This window comes from Phragmites australis, chromosome 10, assembly GCF_958298935.1.
Source record: "Phragmites australis chromosome 10, lpPhrAust1.1, whole genome shotgun sequence".
Classification (NCBI taxonomy): Eukaryota; Viridiplantae; Streptophyta; class Magnoliopsida; order Poales; family Poaceae; genus Phragmites; species Phragmites australis.
This window is the reverse complement of record NC_084930.1, coordinates 9,527,133-9,543,353: the sequence shown is the minus strand read 5'-3', so window position 1 is coordinate 9,543,353 and position 16,221 is coordinate 9,527,133. Positions and strand designations below refer to the sequence as shown.

Here is a 16,221-nt window from a genome sequence, read left to right as displayed (position 1 = left end):
TGAAATATGATGCAAAAGATATTATTTTTGAAAACAAATTTCACTGAAAGTCTTAGAATTATCTCTGGTTTGTTTTAGAATTTTTTATGATTTTTTTATTTTTTAAAATTTTTGAGGTTTTTCGCAACAAAGTCAAACTTTTGGGAGTTTTTTTGCAATAAAATAATTTTTGGGGGAAAGTCAAAATCTAAGTGACTTGTAGAGGGGTTTTTGCATTTTTCCCTCTGAGTTTTGAATTCTGATACTCCGATCTGGGTGAACACGCAGCTGCTTCTTGTTGCAGTATTTTGCATGGAGCAAAAATGTAAACTGAATAAATTTCAAAAAGAAAAAGAAAAGGTAAACTGAAAACACACAGGTGATGTATTGCAAGAACAATCGAGAAATTTTCCATTCAAGTTTCCCAAAACGGGCTGCGACACCATTTGGAACTGTACAAGACTCCCCTAACCAAAGCTAGCTTGCCCTGAATTCTCTAAACTCTACTCCATTTCCCCCCTCTGTTTCATCTCATCTCCCTCCATTTCTTCTAGCTGCAATCTGCATCACTGAATCCACTACAACGAATGCTCTTCTCCAACGATGTGAAATCCAGAAGAGAAACTACTCCAATGCGCGGCAATGTCGATCGTCACCCTTGCTGGCTTCCGGGCTTGATGAGCGGCTGTTGCGACGTCTTGGCCCACTCCTCCGGCGGGCTCTTCACCTCCTTGAGCAGGGCCACCACCTCCTTCATGGTCGGCCGCTCCGCCGGCGCCGCGTTCACGCAGAAGATGGCGACGCCCAGCGTCTGCAGCATCTCCTGCACCAGCTGGTCCGGCATGCCGCGCAGCTTCGGGTCCAGGATGTTCACCGGCGGCTCGTAGCTCCCCATCTTCTTCTTCGCCCACTCCACGATGTGCAGGCTGCCGCCGACCATTGACTCGATAGCGCTCCGCCCGCTCAGGATCTCCAGGAGCACCACGCCGTAGCTGTATACGTCGCTCTTCTCGGTGATGTTGCTGGTGTAGCCGTACTCTGAAAAATGAAGAAATGTTAACACTCATGCATCCCTTGAAAATAATCATCCAGTCCTATCTGTAATAAAGCAACATGCTATTCCAATTAACTAGAATGCTTGTGATGTGAGGAACTAGTACTAAGTGTACTACTAGTCAGAGTGATCACTGTTACCAGCTTTAGCTACAAGCAATCGAGTCATGGTCATTGATGCAACAAGGTCAATATTGGTAGAAGCAACTAAGGTCAAAGATTCCTGCTTAGGCAGCAGCATACCCAAAGAATCACTGAGCTGTGGCATTAATTGGTGTTCTTCTACACTACGGTCTAAATGCTGAAGAAACAAGAACAGCAAAATGTGGACGAGTACTCAGTAGCAGTAAAAAGAATCACTTGCCTGGAGCAATGTATCCATAAGAACCGGCGATGCGCGACATGGCATGATGATAATTCGGGGAATTCATCAGCTTGGCAAGCCCAAAGTCAGCCAAGTACGCCTCATACTTCGAATCGAGCAGAATGTTGTTGCACTTAACGTCCCGGTGGAGTATCGCCGGGACGCAGTCATGGTGCAGATAAGCCAGCCCCTGCGCGGTCCCGACGGCAATCTTGTACCGGGTATCCCAATCTAGGCTCCTGTTTTCCATCAGGAGCTGCAGCAGATTGCCGTTGGGGATGTAATTGTAGAGCAGGAGCTTGACAGACCTGTTCGAGCAGTACCCAAGCAGCTTCACGATGTTCCGGTGCCTGATGTGCCCAAGAATCTGAATCTCGGCGGCAAACGTATCGATTGGCTCATCCTTGCCGGCCTTCCAGAGCTTCTTCACCGCGATGATCTCCCCGTTCGGCATTTCAGCTCTGTACACCACCCCCGAGCAACCTTTGCCGATCACATTCTCGTCCTTTAAACATGCCAAGATGCTATCAATGCTGAAGTTGAGCTTCTGGAAAGGCGTAAACGTCCACGGGTTGGAGAAATCATCGCCGCCTGCCGCCGACAAGCTCATCGCCTTATCGCCCGCAAGCTTCCTGCTTCTGTTGATCAGAATCCAAACCACAACAAGCAACAGCGTGACCAATCCCAGAACGGCGCAGACGAGGATCACAGTCTTGATCGTCTTCAGGGCCGACCTGCGAACCATGTCCGACGTGCATGTGTGGCCGTCAAAGGACTCACAGAGGTTGGCATTGCCAATGTAGGAGTTGGACGACAATGTCTTGAAGAATGGCGTCACCGGGATTGCACCGGAGAAGTTGTTGTAGGAGATGTTGAGGGATGTCAGGCTGGTGAGCGCGCCCAGCACCGAGATGCTGCCGTAGAGGCCATTACTTGCCAGGTTGAGTGACTGAAGCTGCGTCAAGCCGGACATCTCGTCCGGTAGATCCCCGGCGAACCTGTTCGAGCTCAGGTCCAGGCTGATGCTGAGGCTCGACAGCGCACCGATCTCCGGCGGTATCGGGCCGGAGAAGCTGTTGATGCTCAGGTCCAGCATGGTCAGCTTCTGCAGGTTCCGAATCGATTTGGGCAATGGCCCAGACAGATTGTTGCCGCTCAGGATGAGCTTGTTGAGGTAGCTGAAGTTGCCAAAGCTCGCCGGTATTTCACCGGTGAGATTGTTCATGCTCAGGTCGAGCTGCTCCAGGTTCATCAGCTCCCCGAACTGCGGCGGGATGCCCCCGGACAAGCTGTTGTTGTGCACGTCGAGGAGCTCCAGCACCGTGATGTTGGCGAGCTCGGCGGGCAGCGCGCCGGTGAACCTGTTAGAGTACAGGTCCAGGAACACCAGGTTCTGCAGCTTGCCGATCTCCCTTGGTATCTCGCCGACGAGCTGGTTCTCGCCCAGCCGGAGCCGGACCAATGACACGCAGTCGGCGACGCTCGGCGGGAGCGGCCCAGACAGCGCATTGCCGAGCAGCAGCAGCTTGCTGAGCTTCTGCAGCGCAAACACCTCGTCAGGGATGCCGCCGGAGAGCCGGTTCTTGGACAGGTCCAGCGCGTACAGCTCCGTGCAGTCGCCCAGCGACGGCGGAATTGCGCCGGATAGCGCGTTGCCCCAGAGGAACAGCACCTGGAGCGCCTTCAGCTCCCCGAGCTGCGGCGGGATCGCCCCCGAGAGACCATTCTTGTCGAGCTGAAGCGCGGTGAGGCTGCTCAAGTTGCTCAGCTCCGGCGGTATGCGCCCCGTGAGCTGGTTGTCCGACAGGTGCAGCTGCTCGAGCGCGCCGAGCCGCCCGAGCGCCCCGGGCACATTGCCTGTGAGGCGGTTGCCCGACAGGTCGAGCACCACCAATGCGGAGCAGTTGGACAGCTCCGGTGGGATCTTCCCGGAGAGAGCGTTGCCCCAGAGGAGCAGGCTGGTGAGCTTCTGCAGCCGCCCGAGCTCCGGCGGTATCGGCCCGGTGAGCTTGTTCATGTGGAGGTAGAGGTTGCGCAGCTCGACGCAGCCGCCAAGCGCGGCGGGTATGGGACCGGACACGCTGGTGTCGTACAATGCCAGCGTCTGGAGGTTGATGAGGTTGCCTAACTCCTCCGGGATGGGGCCGGAAAGCGCGGTCGCCGCGGCGCCGAAGACGGTGAGGTTGGAGAGCGCGCCGAGGGAGGGCGGGATGGGCCCAGACAGCGCCGGGTTGCCGCCGATACGGAACTGCTGGAGCGCGGTGAGCGCTCCCAGGGGCGCCGGGATGGTGCCGTTGAGGAAGTTGTCCTGGACGCAGAGCACCTGGAGCGCGGAGAGGTTGGCGAGGGAGCGCGGGATGGCGCCGATGAGGCGGTTGGAGTTGAGGAGCAGGAACTGGAGCCCGGACAGCGCACCGAGCGAGTCGGGGATGTCACCCGTGAGCGCGTTCGACGACAGGTCGAGCACGCGCAGCGCCGCCAGCGACGCGTACGACGGAGGGATCGTCCCCGAGATGTTGCAGGTGGAGAGGTTGAGCAGCTGCAGCGAAGAGAGCGAGGCGAGCGACGGCGGCAGCGCGGACAGATTGAGGAAGGTGTTGGGCAGCGACAGCGACACCACCCGGCTCTGGGGCGAGCACGTCACCCCCTGCCACGAGCACGGCGTCGCGGCCTTGGGGTCCCACGACGGCAGCACGGGCGACGGCGCCCCCGGCAGCAGCGACAGAAGCGCCTTCCCGTCCGGCGACATCGCCGCGCCCGGCCGGACCGCCTCCACCAAGACCAACAGAAGCGCTGCAGCGACCACCAAGAACAACCGCCCTCGCCGCTGCGCCATTCTTTCTTATTAACCGCCTCGATCAAGAACCAACCCGCCGCGGGAACCGGAAAAGGTGACGACTTTTTCCTTCAAACGAGAGCGGCCGGCACGGCGAGCGAGCTCACGGCATGGATGGCGCGCGCGCGCGCTCGCTCGCTAGTGGGAAGGGGATCCGGCGACTCGAGGAGCAGGACGAGGTGGTCGCCGCGGGATGTGAGAGCGAGGAGCGTGAGGAGGAGGAGGCGAGAGGCAGCAGCGAGCGAGGTGGAGGGAGCTCGCTTTCAGCTGCCGTTGCTTGTGCCGCACCCAACAAGCATATGGAGGCCGTGACCGAGCCGAGGTGTTTCTCTGCGTCTCCCCCTCCCCCTCTTCCTCACTTCAGTTATGTGCCCAACAAGGAGATAGATTATGGAGTAGTAGTACAAATCAGTTGCTTGCTTAAACCCTTGATTTGGGCTGGGTTAAACCCCGGCTGTTTTGGTCTTATCTGCGGCTCATGGGAGCAGAGCAAGTATTTAATGGGGGCAAGAAGTGTCACTGTTGCTGAGTGAGTTTAACTTGTTTAATTGCAGTTTTGGTCACTTGTTGCTTGGCCTCATTTGTGTTTCTTTTCACCCCCTAATCCTCCTGACTCCTTGCAGTAGACAGGCATACGCATCTTCTCGTGAGGATAAGGAGCAACAAAAAGCCTTTTTACCAAAATTTTCGCCTTTTCTTGTGGTGTTGAAAATGCTAAATAATGCTGTCCAATGTAGACACATAAAAAAACGCAACTTGGTACTACTACAATAGTGGCCTGAAAAGTGAAAATGAAAAGGGCGCAAGTGTTGGATACGATTGACTGCGTTTACTACTAGTAGAGTTTAAGGAGAGAGAGAGGTGAAGAACATTACCGGGACAAACACGTGAAAACCGCACTAGTGACAAGGCAAAACAAGAGGCTTTGTGGGACGGTGTCCGGGGTAAAAATCCGACTCGTGGATACCTAGGTATCAGCCGGAGCCGCGCCATGTCACAGGGGCCTGCACTGCACTCCGTCGTCCGTTCTCCAATGGCAGGGCCCGCTCGTCAGTCTCTGTACCTGAGGGGAACACGGCTTTTTGGGTCGAAATGAGAGGGAGCTTTTTTGCCATGAACGAACAGGGGCCCTTTGCATTGGAGCTAATCACTAGCACAGGTCACGAGATAGTTTTGCTAGTCTTCGTTAGATAGTAGATCAAAACATGGAGTACAGTACTCCTTTTAGTACTGGGGTTTAGTGTAATGAGCCCCTAAAAAAATAGTATAATTGAGGAATTTCTTGTTTTATTTGGACTCTTTTAGTAGCACTACAAAGGTGCAGCTCCGGGAAATACGGGTCGTATGTGTTAAGCAGCATGCAGGAATTTGGTGCTTGCTAGTGCAAATGTATTGACCAAATTAAAGGACCACGGCGTTTGATGCTTCGACTTTTAAATTTTTAAAATACCAAGAATAACCAAAAGGTAGCTTTGATCAGCAAGAACGATTGGCTGAGGAAGAGAACATGCTCCTTCGGTCTTATAGGATAAAATTACTTATTTACCATCGATAAAAGTTTTGTCATGTGTGTCACTAAATTTTCTAGTTTCTTTATTTGTCAACACTTCTAATTTTTATCTTTTCCCACCACTATTGTCAGTTCCGCCAACAAATATCATCATTTTTGCCTAGAGAAATATCAATTTTTTAATAATGATGATATGGCCCTTGCCTCTTGCGTGTACAGAGAAGGGGAGAGGGTAAGAGCAAATTATCCATAAATCAAGCCGGCCACCCACTCTAGGAGCACAACAATTAGTTGTGAGCAGAGCATACTGAGAATTGAGAACGAGCGAGCCTAGAGGAAAGGGATGCTATCGGGGATGATTCCTGATAATGAATTTGGGTATATCAGACGATAGACGCGTTAATCTATATTTCTAGTGGGGGTATATCGAACTAGATCCAAAAACACAAGAATTTATCCAGGTTTAGACCTTATGTGGAGTAATAGCCCTACGGAAAAATACTGTGTATTTTCTTATAAGTTGGATGAACTTGTTACAACGTGTTTTCTCTTATGTCTACAAGTAGGGTCTTCACCCCTTTATATATCATACAAACGGACAATGCCAAAACAGGTGACAGACCTACGTTTGACGAAGTCTAGCTATTCCTAGCTCATCATGACGGTAGGTAAGCACGCTCACCCTGCTCTGGTCGTCCCGCACGCCCTGTACCATCACTGAACACCATCATGCTCACCCGTCAAACCATCCAGCGGCATTAAATACTAAAGGACGGGTCACTGCAATACCATGACGCCCCACGACCATGCCTCACCGAAAACAAGCGCCTAGGGAAGGGAAATACTCGAGTGAGCAACACTAAATGGGACTTGACTGGTTGTGTGAATACCTGCTTTGTGACTAGCAAGAGCTGATTGCAAGATTTTGCTCTGCGACCAGGGGCTGGTCGGATGAGTCTCGCCCTAGTCACACGATTAGGCCGTGGTCTTGATAATACCTATTGCCGGTTGACATTTGGCGGTGCGGGACCCACCTCGTGGGGCACCCTCTTATCCATTACATCAACAGTAGCCTCCAAGCTCCCTCATGGATGTTGTGGACTTAGTGGTTCACCGCAGGTGTTCGTGGTCACTGCTTGCCACGTGGTTATGGTCGGGTCTCGTTGCACCACTTGGGCCCTAAGTGATCATAAGTTTGCATAGGGAGTGGTCACTGCATGCCACGTGGTCGTGGTCAGGTCTGGTCACACAACTTGGACCCCATGTGATCACAAGTTTGCCTAGGGAGTGGTTGTCGATGCAGCCAACATTAGTGGTTGACTCAGGAAACCATATCCTGATGGGAGGTTAAACGTCTGAAGAGAGAGAGGAAAATATGGGAGAGAGAGAAATTAACTGCGCCAGGTCCGAGGGAATTTTGGTCCCCCACGCGTGGCCTTTTGAATTTCCCACGGATCAGATCTCGCAATGGTTGAGATACCACAGTGGCCTTTTAAATTGGAGTACCCACGGTTCCCCATGAATCCTTTCGTCATCTCCCTTAGCCGCCAAGCCTCACTCAGAGCCCTTCGTCTTTGTCTCCGTTGTTGCCCTCGACGCACCTTCCATTTCGTCTGATGGCGTGCACCAGCAGCGAGCCCTCCTTCCGCAGATCTAAGTGCGACGAGGCAAGGCTGAAGACGATGTATGACGCTGGTCTCCTCACCCGTTGCCTATCCTCCAGGGGGGTCATGTTGTTCGTCTCATTCTACTTGATGGGTATCGTGCCTCCCTTCTTTGAGTTCTTCACCACCATGATCTCCTTCTACGACATCTACCACATCCATCCTAACCCCAACTCTATTCTCACGTTGAGCATCTTTGCTCATCTGTGTGAGAACTTCGTCGGGGTCGAGCCATGCCTCGACCTCTTTCGGTTCTTCTACACTTGCTGGTCGATGACCGAGCCAACCATTGAGGTTGCGGGTTCTGCCTTCACAGCGACACCGCAGACTCCTACATTGAGGTGGGTGTCAAATCATCGTGGTCGGGTTGAAAGGAGGATTGGTTCTATCTCATGGCCGATAGTTCCTTGGACAACCTCGGTGTGCTGAGAGCGCCGGTGCAGGTTACAACCAACTGGGAGAATTTGCTCGCAGCTACCCTAAAGCTACTGACCCTGTCCAAGTGGGTTGTCCAACCTCGAGAAGGTGGGCTGACAGGGTCAGACATCATCCACTACTTCATTAAGTGCCAGTTGTGCCCCCTCCGAAGGAAAGCACATCCGGTGTTTCTATACTCTGGTTCGAGCGATGTCACCCTGGAGAGTAGCACAGGTAACCCCACTATCGTTTTCTTTGTGTCACTTTTTTGTATAGGTGTGCGACCTCTCACGTCTCTTTTGTTATTCAGATCTCACTGACGATGCCATCGCCTCACGGATCCAAATCCTAATGTCAGCCTCCTCGAGGAAAGACGGTCCTCCAGCTAGCGCACTTTCGCTGTGTGATCTCACCCCGTCGAAGAGTGCGTAACACATGAGGGTAAGTTTGGTATTTCCAAAATTTCTGACTCTGAGCCTTTTCAGGAGTTATATTTTCATGATGGGCTCCATAGCAGAGCCTCCCTGAGGTCGACGTTCTGCACCCAATCATTGATGAGGTTCTGGAGGCCTCTGATCAGGCCACCTCAGGGAGGGGAATTCACCGCGACCTCCACTCCAGTGTCCAGTAGTGCATGTTCTCGCCTCCTCCATATCCATCTGGTCATGCCTCCAAACTGTATGGTCATGGAGATTGCCAGGTTGACCCAGCCAAACGTTAACCATGGGTGGAGGCTCCGCGAGCAGCGCTGGTCAGTAGAGAAGCGACCAGTCTTGCCCTGAGTCAGCCGGGGGCAACCAGACTGCTCATAGTCCTATGTCTAATGAAGTCTAGCTATTCCTAGCTCATCATGACGATGGGTAAGCACGCTCACCCCGCTCTGGTCATCCCGCACACCCTATACCATCACCGAACGCCTTCACGCTCACCCATCAAACCATCCAGCAACATTAAATACTACAGGACGGGTCACTGCAACACCACGCTGTCCCACGACCATGCCTTGCCGAAAACGAACGCATAGGGAAGGAAAATACTTGAGTGAGCGGCACCAAATGAGACTTGATTGGTTGTGTGAGTGCCAGCTCTGCGACTAGCAAGGGCTGATCGGAGGATTTTGCTCTGCGACCAGGGGGCTGGTCGAACGAACCTCGCTCTGGTCACGCGATGAGGCCGCGGTCTTGACAATACCTATTGTCGGCTGACATTTGGCAGTGCGAGACCCACCTCGTGGGGCACACCTTATCCATTACACCAACAGTAGTCTCCAAGCTCCCTCGTGGATGGGTAGACTTAGTGGTTCGTCACAGGGGTCCGTGGTCGTTGCTTGCCACGTGGTCATGGTCGAGTCTGGTCGCACTACTTGGGCCCTAAGCGATCATAAGTTTGCCTATGGAGTGGTCACTTCATGCTACTGACCCTGGCCAAGCGGGTTGATCAACCTCGAGAAGCTAGGCTGATGGGGTCAGACATCATCCGCGACTTCATTAAGCACTGGTTGTGCCCCCTCTGGAGGCAAGCACATCCAGTGTTTCTATACTCTGGTCCAAGTGATGTCACTCGGGAGAGCAGTACAAGTAACCCTGCTGCTGTTTTCTTGGTGTCATTTTTTTGTGTAGGTGTGCGACCTCTCACATCTCTTTTGTTATTCAGATCTCACTGACGATGCCATCGACTCACAGATCTGAATCCTAATGTTTGCCTCCTCGAGGAAAGACGGTCTTCCAGCTGGCACACTTCCATTATGTGATCTCACCCCGTCAAAGAGTGCGTAACGCATGAGGGTAAGTTTGGTATTTCCAAAATTTCCGCCTCTGAGCCTTTTAAGGAGTTAGATTTTCATGATTGGCACCATTGCAGGATCTCCCTAAGGTCAGACATTCTACACCCAATCATTGATGAGGTTCTGGAGGCCTCTGATCAGGCCACCTCAGGGATGGGAATTCGCCGCGACCTCCACCTCAGCGTCTAGTAGAGAACAGTCCCGCCTCCTCCTAATCCATATATTCATTCCTCTGAACCGTCTGGCCACGGAGATGGCCAACCTGCCCCAACCGAACGCCAACCACGGGCGGAAGTTCTGCAAGCAGCACTAGTAAGTAGAGAAGCGACCAACCTCGCCCTGAGTCAGCCGGGGGAAACCAAAGTGCTCGTAATCCATCGTTGACCCCATGCGGAGGTCTTGCGAGCGATGCTGGCCTGCAGGGAAGTGACCAGACTCGCCCTTAGCTAGCCTGGGGGACTAGATTGCTCTCCAGGCCTCTATGTAAGGGGAGAAGAGATCAACAGAGGATTTAGCTTCTGCACAAGTGCCCAAGCGTGCCCATGGGACAACGACCACACCCGGCTTGATGGCAGACATGACCTCCACCTCACTTGGTCAACTCAATGCCTTCACGAGGTTGAGAGTTGTCCTCACCCCTCTGACCACGCGATAAGCCTTCCTACTAGGCGTAGGTATTTCGAGTTCTTTCTTAACTCCGTAATTTGCCATCGTTGCGGGTCTTCTACCCTGGTCATGACTCCTCCCACGACACCTCGACTGGATATTCCAACCCCCAAGCCCGCGGTGGCCCCAACTTCAGAAGTACCGGCTGCGACTCCCGCGTCTACAAAGCCTATTGTAGGTCACCAGCCTCCCCGCCTCTATCAGCAAGCTGATTGCTGAGAAGGAGGCGATATACCATAGATGCACCGATCTGGAGATGCTGGTGGCTGAAGAAAAGGAGGCGAGGTGCTCACTTCAGTGGGAGAATGTCACGTTTTAGCCAGAGAAGGTCATACTTCAAGAGGAGAAGGCCGCACTCGTCGGTCCACATTCCAAGCCGATAGAGGATGAGCTCACAACGTGTGGCTTCCTATAGGATACCTTCATGGCGATGTGGGTGTCTCTGAGGAGCATCAGGTTGGAAGCCAATGAGCCGGAGGAGGAGTCCATGTAGGGCTGGGCCTACGTCATCCATGTCCTGGCAGAGAAGATCACCCAGCTCCCGTGCATCCTGGTGGTGTAGGTAGCAGAGGACATGGCAAAGGCGGCAAAAGATGCAGTGGGGTACGTGCTCTAGTGCTATCACAGCCGCGATCCCAACTTCAATATCGAGTCCATCTGAGAGGGGGTTACAAACATCGATCCCGAAGCCGAGGCAAAGTGTCAGGGGCAGTGGAGTACGTAGGGTCTCTCTTCCTGGTGGAGACCATCAAAGAGTAGATATCATATTACAACTTAGGCTTGTATCATACCTTGAATGAAGTTTTTGTTTCCTTGATGGGCTTGTGTCGTTGCTATGGTTGTAGAGTCCCTGACTTAACCGAACCTTCTACTTGCTCCGAGCCCCTAACCATGACCATCGAGGACACCAATGACCAGCGCAATCAGGAAGCGGTGGTCGAGTGTGAACTCGGGTTATCGGTCGAGGGAGAGAACTTGCAAAGCGATCTTTGAGGTGCACCGGTCTTGCCATAGACTAAGCCATGTGTTGTCTTAGGCTAGCCGAGTAATACCCGACCAGCAAACTCCTACGTGCTCTGTGACCTATTTTCGACCAGCTTGTCAGGAGGAACTGCTCGTGGTGCAAAGGGACTTGGAGTGGATGACGAGGGAAAACAACTAGTGAGGGACACATTTCTATGATTGCCTTAGTCGGGCGTTCACTCCCTTCGACTTGCTGCTCCGAGCGGTCATCGTTCATGTTCGCCCAAACCTTGGGGAAACCGTAACCGGTCATATCAACTGGTTTTGGGTGGCCTAGAGCAGAGGCTTGGTGAGACTGTCGACGACCACTGTTTTGAGGTCGGAGTTTCTGGCGCCTGCCTTGCCCTTGCCTCTATCAATGATCACCTCCCCGACGTCAACCTTGCTCTGGTAGTCTTTGCAGGCTTTGGCGGTGTTCAGCAGACCACGGTGGAGCTCGACGACCATACAAACTCATTTATGTACGTAGCTCGCTCCCTCCTTTGGAATGTCCGGTTCGACCCGTTGAGGGGCGTCTTTGGACCCTGGGGACACTGAATATAATCGTTAGAACCAGTCCCCGAGCTTTACTTGCGCAGTCAACTTGTAACATAGGGACATGCTTTTATATAACTCTAACATGTGTTCAAGTGGCGAGTGGGCCTTTAATTTCCTAGATGAGGCCAAGGCTTTCCCTACCGCTCGCTAGCAAGGTTTATGGTGTTAGGATAGCCCTTAGCACTACAAGCCCTTTGGTGGCGACTAGCGCCCTACTTGAGTTAGGACTTGTGGCCTCGTGGTCATTTTCCCTCAGTAGCTCATATTCTTGATACTGCGTGAGTGGCAATTTCATCATTCCCTCGATTTGGTACTCACCACATGAGTGACCAGATAAAAAAAGACTAGCAACAAGAAAAGGAATCCTAGATTGTTCTAGCCGCGGATTGTCTGGTTGTCAGCAAAGCTGCTAACCAGGTGGTCTAACTTCCAATTTGGAAAACTTATAAGCTGACAGGGAGACCTTTCTTGACCAAGAGATCCTGCAAAACAGAGCATTTGGTATTTAAATCGGAAAAACTTACAAGCCATGGGAAGTTTGGTCTTGTCTAGGAGATCATGCAAAATACATAAATAGGCTCCTGCTCGAGCAGCCTTACACATAGAACTTACGGAACTACTCTATGTTCAAAGAATTGTACAGTTCACGACCGTCCTCCATGGCTAGTTTGGTTACACCATGTCGGGTAACATCAACCACTGTGTAGGACCCTTCCCACTTAGGAGAGAGCTTGTTCTGACCTGCCATATTCTAGATTTTCCTTAGGATGAGGTTGCCTATGACCAGGGTTTACTCCCACACCTTACGGTCATGGTAGCGCCTGAGGATCTGCAGGTATCGAGCTGCTCGAATTAGAGCACAATCACAGAACTCTTTGATCAGGTTTATGTCATCCTCTCGTCGAGTCACCTAGTCATTGTCAAGTAGCTGGTTACTCGAGGAAACTCGAGGGAGATTTTGAAGGGGAGCATTGCTTTAGCGCCAAAGACCAAGAAGAATGGAGTTTCAGCTATGGCTCTACTGGGGGTCACTCGCAGCGACTAGAGTACTGTGAGGAGTTCATCCACCCAACATCTCGAGTAGCTCTGAGGTCGATCAAAGACTCGAGTTTTGACCCCTTGCAGTATCATCATGTTTGCCCTTTCGACCTGCTTATTGCTCTGGGGGTGTGCCACCGACAAGTAGTATATTTTGGTCATGATCTCTCCGCAGTAGTCTCTAAAAGCGCTACTGATGATTTGAGTCCCGTTGTTTGTGATTATGAGGTTTGGAGTATCAAACTGCACTACTAGCCCTCGTATGAGCTTGATCGCTGCCACGACGGTGATCTTCTTAACTAGCTTAGCCACAATCCACTTAGTGAAATTATCGACTGCCACGAACAGGAATTCGAAACAGCAAGGGGCCTAGGGGAATGGTCCCACAATGTCAAGCCCTCAGACAAAGAAATGCCAAGGGAGTGGTATTATTTGTAGTGCTTGGGCTAGTAGGTTTGTCTGTCGACCATGGTGCTGACATCACTCGTACCGTTTCACCAGCTTGCAAGCATCCTGAAGGGCGTAGGCCAATAGAATCCTTACCAGAACATTTTTCTGACTAGAGTGTGATATGAAGCATGGCTACCACATATACCTCCATGGATATCAGAGAGAAGCGCACTTTCCTCTTCCTAAATGATGAATTTCAGTAAAAGGTCATTTCTCCCTCTGCGGTAAAGGCGTCCCTCAACCAGGGAGTATCTGCGTGCTGGATGTGTTACCTTTTCTGCTGACGCATCATCATCAGGGATCGCTTGATTATAAAGGTATGCTATCTGATCCATCCAAGTCGTATCTGAATCAAGCTAGGCGACCACATGATGGTCGCTCGAGGACTGCACTAAAGGAGTTGTTGCCTTCAAAGGCATTACATCGGGTGCTCTGTTTCTATGCGGAGCATCCCCCTCACCTTGGCCTGAGACTGTGGTGGATGATCGTGCAATTTTTTCTTCAAAGACTTTGACTGAGATAGGTGCGCGAGAAGAATCTAGACGGGCCAGCTCATCGGTGAGGAAGTTGTCCCTACGCAGGACATGCTTAACCTCGAAACTGATAAAGTGTCACTCCAACTTTCTCACTTCAGCTAGGTATTCCATCATTTTCGGGTTAGAGCACTAAAACTCCTTTTGCTCTACAACCAGTAGAGCGTCCTCTTTCGCTAGCAGGTGTTTTATACCAAGTGCGGAGGCTGCTCTCATTCCTGACAAGAGGCCCTCATATTATGCAACATTGTTTGTGGCATGAAAACATAATTGAACTACGTACCTCAGGGTGTCTCCAGTAGGTGAAGTCAAGACCACTCCAGCCCCCGCTCCCTTAAATGTGAATGACACATCAAAGTGCATAGTCAAGTGCTCTTCCGCCTCTATATGTTGTTCCTGCTCGGGCTCAAAGGACGACCACTCGGCCACAAATCGACCAACGCTTGAGACTTTATAGCCATTCGGGGGACGAATTGAATATCGAACTCCCCGAGCTCTGCTGCCCACTTTGCTATTCTTCCTATTGCATACCTACTGTGGAAGATTGCCCTAATTGGGAGCGAGTAGATTACCTTGATTTTGTGAACCTAGAAGTAGTGCCTGAGCTTACGAGAGGCCATCAGGATGGCGTACAACAGCTTCTGTGCATGTGGGTACCGAGCATTCGTGTTGTGTAGGACTTCACTGCCATAGTACACTGGTTGTTGAAGACCTTCACACTCAACGACAAAGACCAAGCTCGCGACCTGTGGGATAGCTCCAACATAGTGCAATAGCTCCTCGTCTGGTAGAGGAGCGGTTAGCACATAGGGGAAGAGATGTACCTTTTGAGATCTTAGAAGGTCACCTCCACTTCTAGCGTCCACTAGAAGTGATCACTTTTCTTCAAGAGCTTGAAGAGCGGCAACCCCTTGTCCCCCATCCTCGAGATGAACCTGCTTAAAGCTATCACGCACCCCGTTAGTTTCTAGACCTCCTTTAACCTGGTCGAGGATCCCATCTGGTCAATGGCTTTTATCTTGTCTGGGTTTGCTTCTATTCCCCAACTAGACACGAGGAAACCAAACAACTTTCCTGACGGGACTCCGAACATGTACTTCTCTAGGTTCAGCTTCATGCGGTATTTTCGAAGGGTGTTGAACGTTTCTTGGAGGTCCGCAACCAAGTCATCCTTGGCCTTGCTTTTTACGATCACGTCATCAACATATGCCTCGACATATCTACTGAACTGTGGTCGAAGGATGAGCTGGATACATCGCTGGTAAGTGGCACCGGCACTTTTCAAACCAAAGGGAATTTTTACAAAGAAAATGAACCCGAAGGACATTACAAAGCAGTTTTCTCCTCATCTACCCTATTCAAACTAATTTGATGTTACCATGAACGGGCATCTAAAAACCTTAGAAGATCACTACCGGTAGTTGAGTCAACAAGCTAGTCGATCTGGGGTAGAGGGAAGAGATCCTTCGGGAACGCCTTGTTGAGGTTGGTGAAGTCGACAAACATCCTTTATTTACCATTAGGCTTTCGAACAATGATGGGGTTAGCCAGCCATTTTGGATACTGCACCTCTCGGATGAAGTCTGCTTTCAGGAGCTTGTCAATCTCCTCGCGAAGTGTTTTCTTTTTGTCAAGTGTGAACCAACACGCCTTTTGCTTGACAGGTCTCACAGACAACTTATACTTGATCACGTCTCTAGGGACTCCGGGCATATCAGATGGACTTCAAGAAAAGACATATGTGTTCATCTGGAGGAAAGTGATAAGCATGAGTTCCTATTTGGGGTCCAGGCTAGTCCCTATTTGGACCGTCTTGGATGGATCGGTGTCGTCCAAGCAAATTACCTTGAGCTGATCGGTGGGATTAGAGATGATGTGGACCTTCACTTGGCGACCACTAAGCTCGGCGCTCTCGGCCTACAACCCGGGAGTTAGCTCTACCATGCCGAGGCTCCTCTTGTCGCAGTGTAGGGCTATCTTTAGATTGCCCAAAATAGTGATAGCTCCTTTGGGACCAGGGATCTTGATCGCCTGGTATGCATAGTGATGACAGCCATGAACTGGGCCATTTTTGGTCACCCTAGGATCGTATTGTAAGCAGTCCCACAGTCCATCATATCGAACAGGACCTTCTTGGTCTTGAAGTTACTCAGCTAGTCGAAGGTGATAGGCAGCTCGATCTGCCCCAACGGCTTGGCCGAAGAGTTGGGGGTGATTCCAAAGAAGGGAGTAGATGGTTTCAACGCACTCCTCGAGATCTGCAAAGCGTCTAGCGTGTCGGTGAAAAGGAGGTTGATGGATCTCCCTCCATCGACCAGCACACGCCCCACTCAGAGATTATGCATCATGGGATCGACCACGATGGGGT

At 51.5% G+C, this 16,221-nt stretch overlaps 1 protein-coding gene across 1 annotated transcript; it reads right to left on the bottom strand.

The window, feature by feature from the left end:
* Nucleotides 1–386: 386 nt before the first annotated feature.
* Nucleotides 387–4,671, bottom strand: LOC133930372 (LRR receptor-like serine/threonine-protein kinase RGI5). The gene is made up of 2 exons (XM_062377007.1): nt 1,397–4,671; nt 387–1,017 (listed from the first exon to the last, which is right to left on the bottom strand). The coding sequence occupies exons 1-2, from the start codon at nt 4,230–4,232 to the stop codon at nt 632–634; spliced, it is 3,222 nt and encodes a 1,073-aa protein (XP_062232991.1). The 5' UTR covers nt 4,233–4,671; the 3' UTR covers nt 387–631.
* Nucleotides 4,672–16,221: the final 11,550 nt, after the last annotated feature.

Coding starts and splice junctions, on each gene's coding strand:
- LOC133930372 (XM_062377007.1), bottom strand. CDS start 4,232: ATGGCGCAGCGGCGAGGGCGGTTGTTCTTGGTGGTCGCTGCAGCGCTT. Junction 1,018..1,396: donor TTATGGATACATTGCTCCAG/GCAAGTGATTCT, acceptor TTCATTTTTCAG/AGTACGGCTACACCAGCAAC.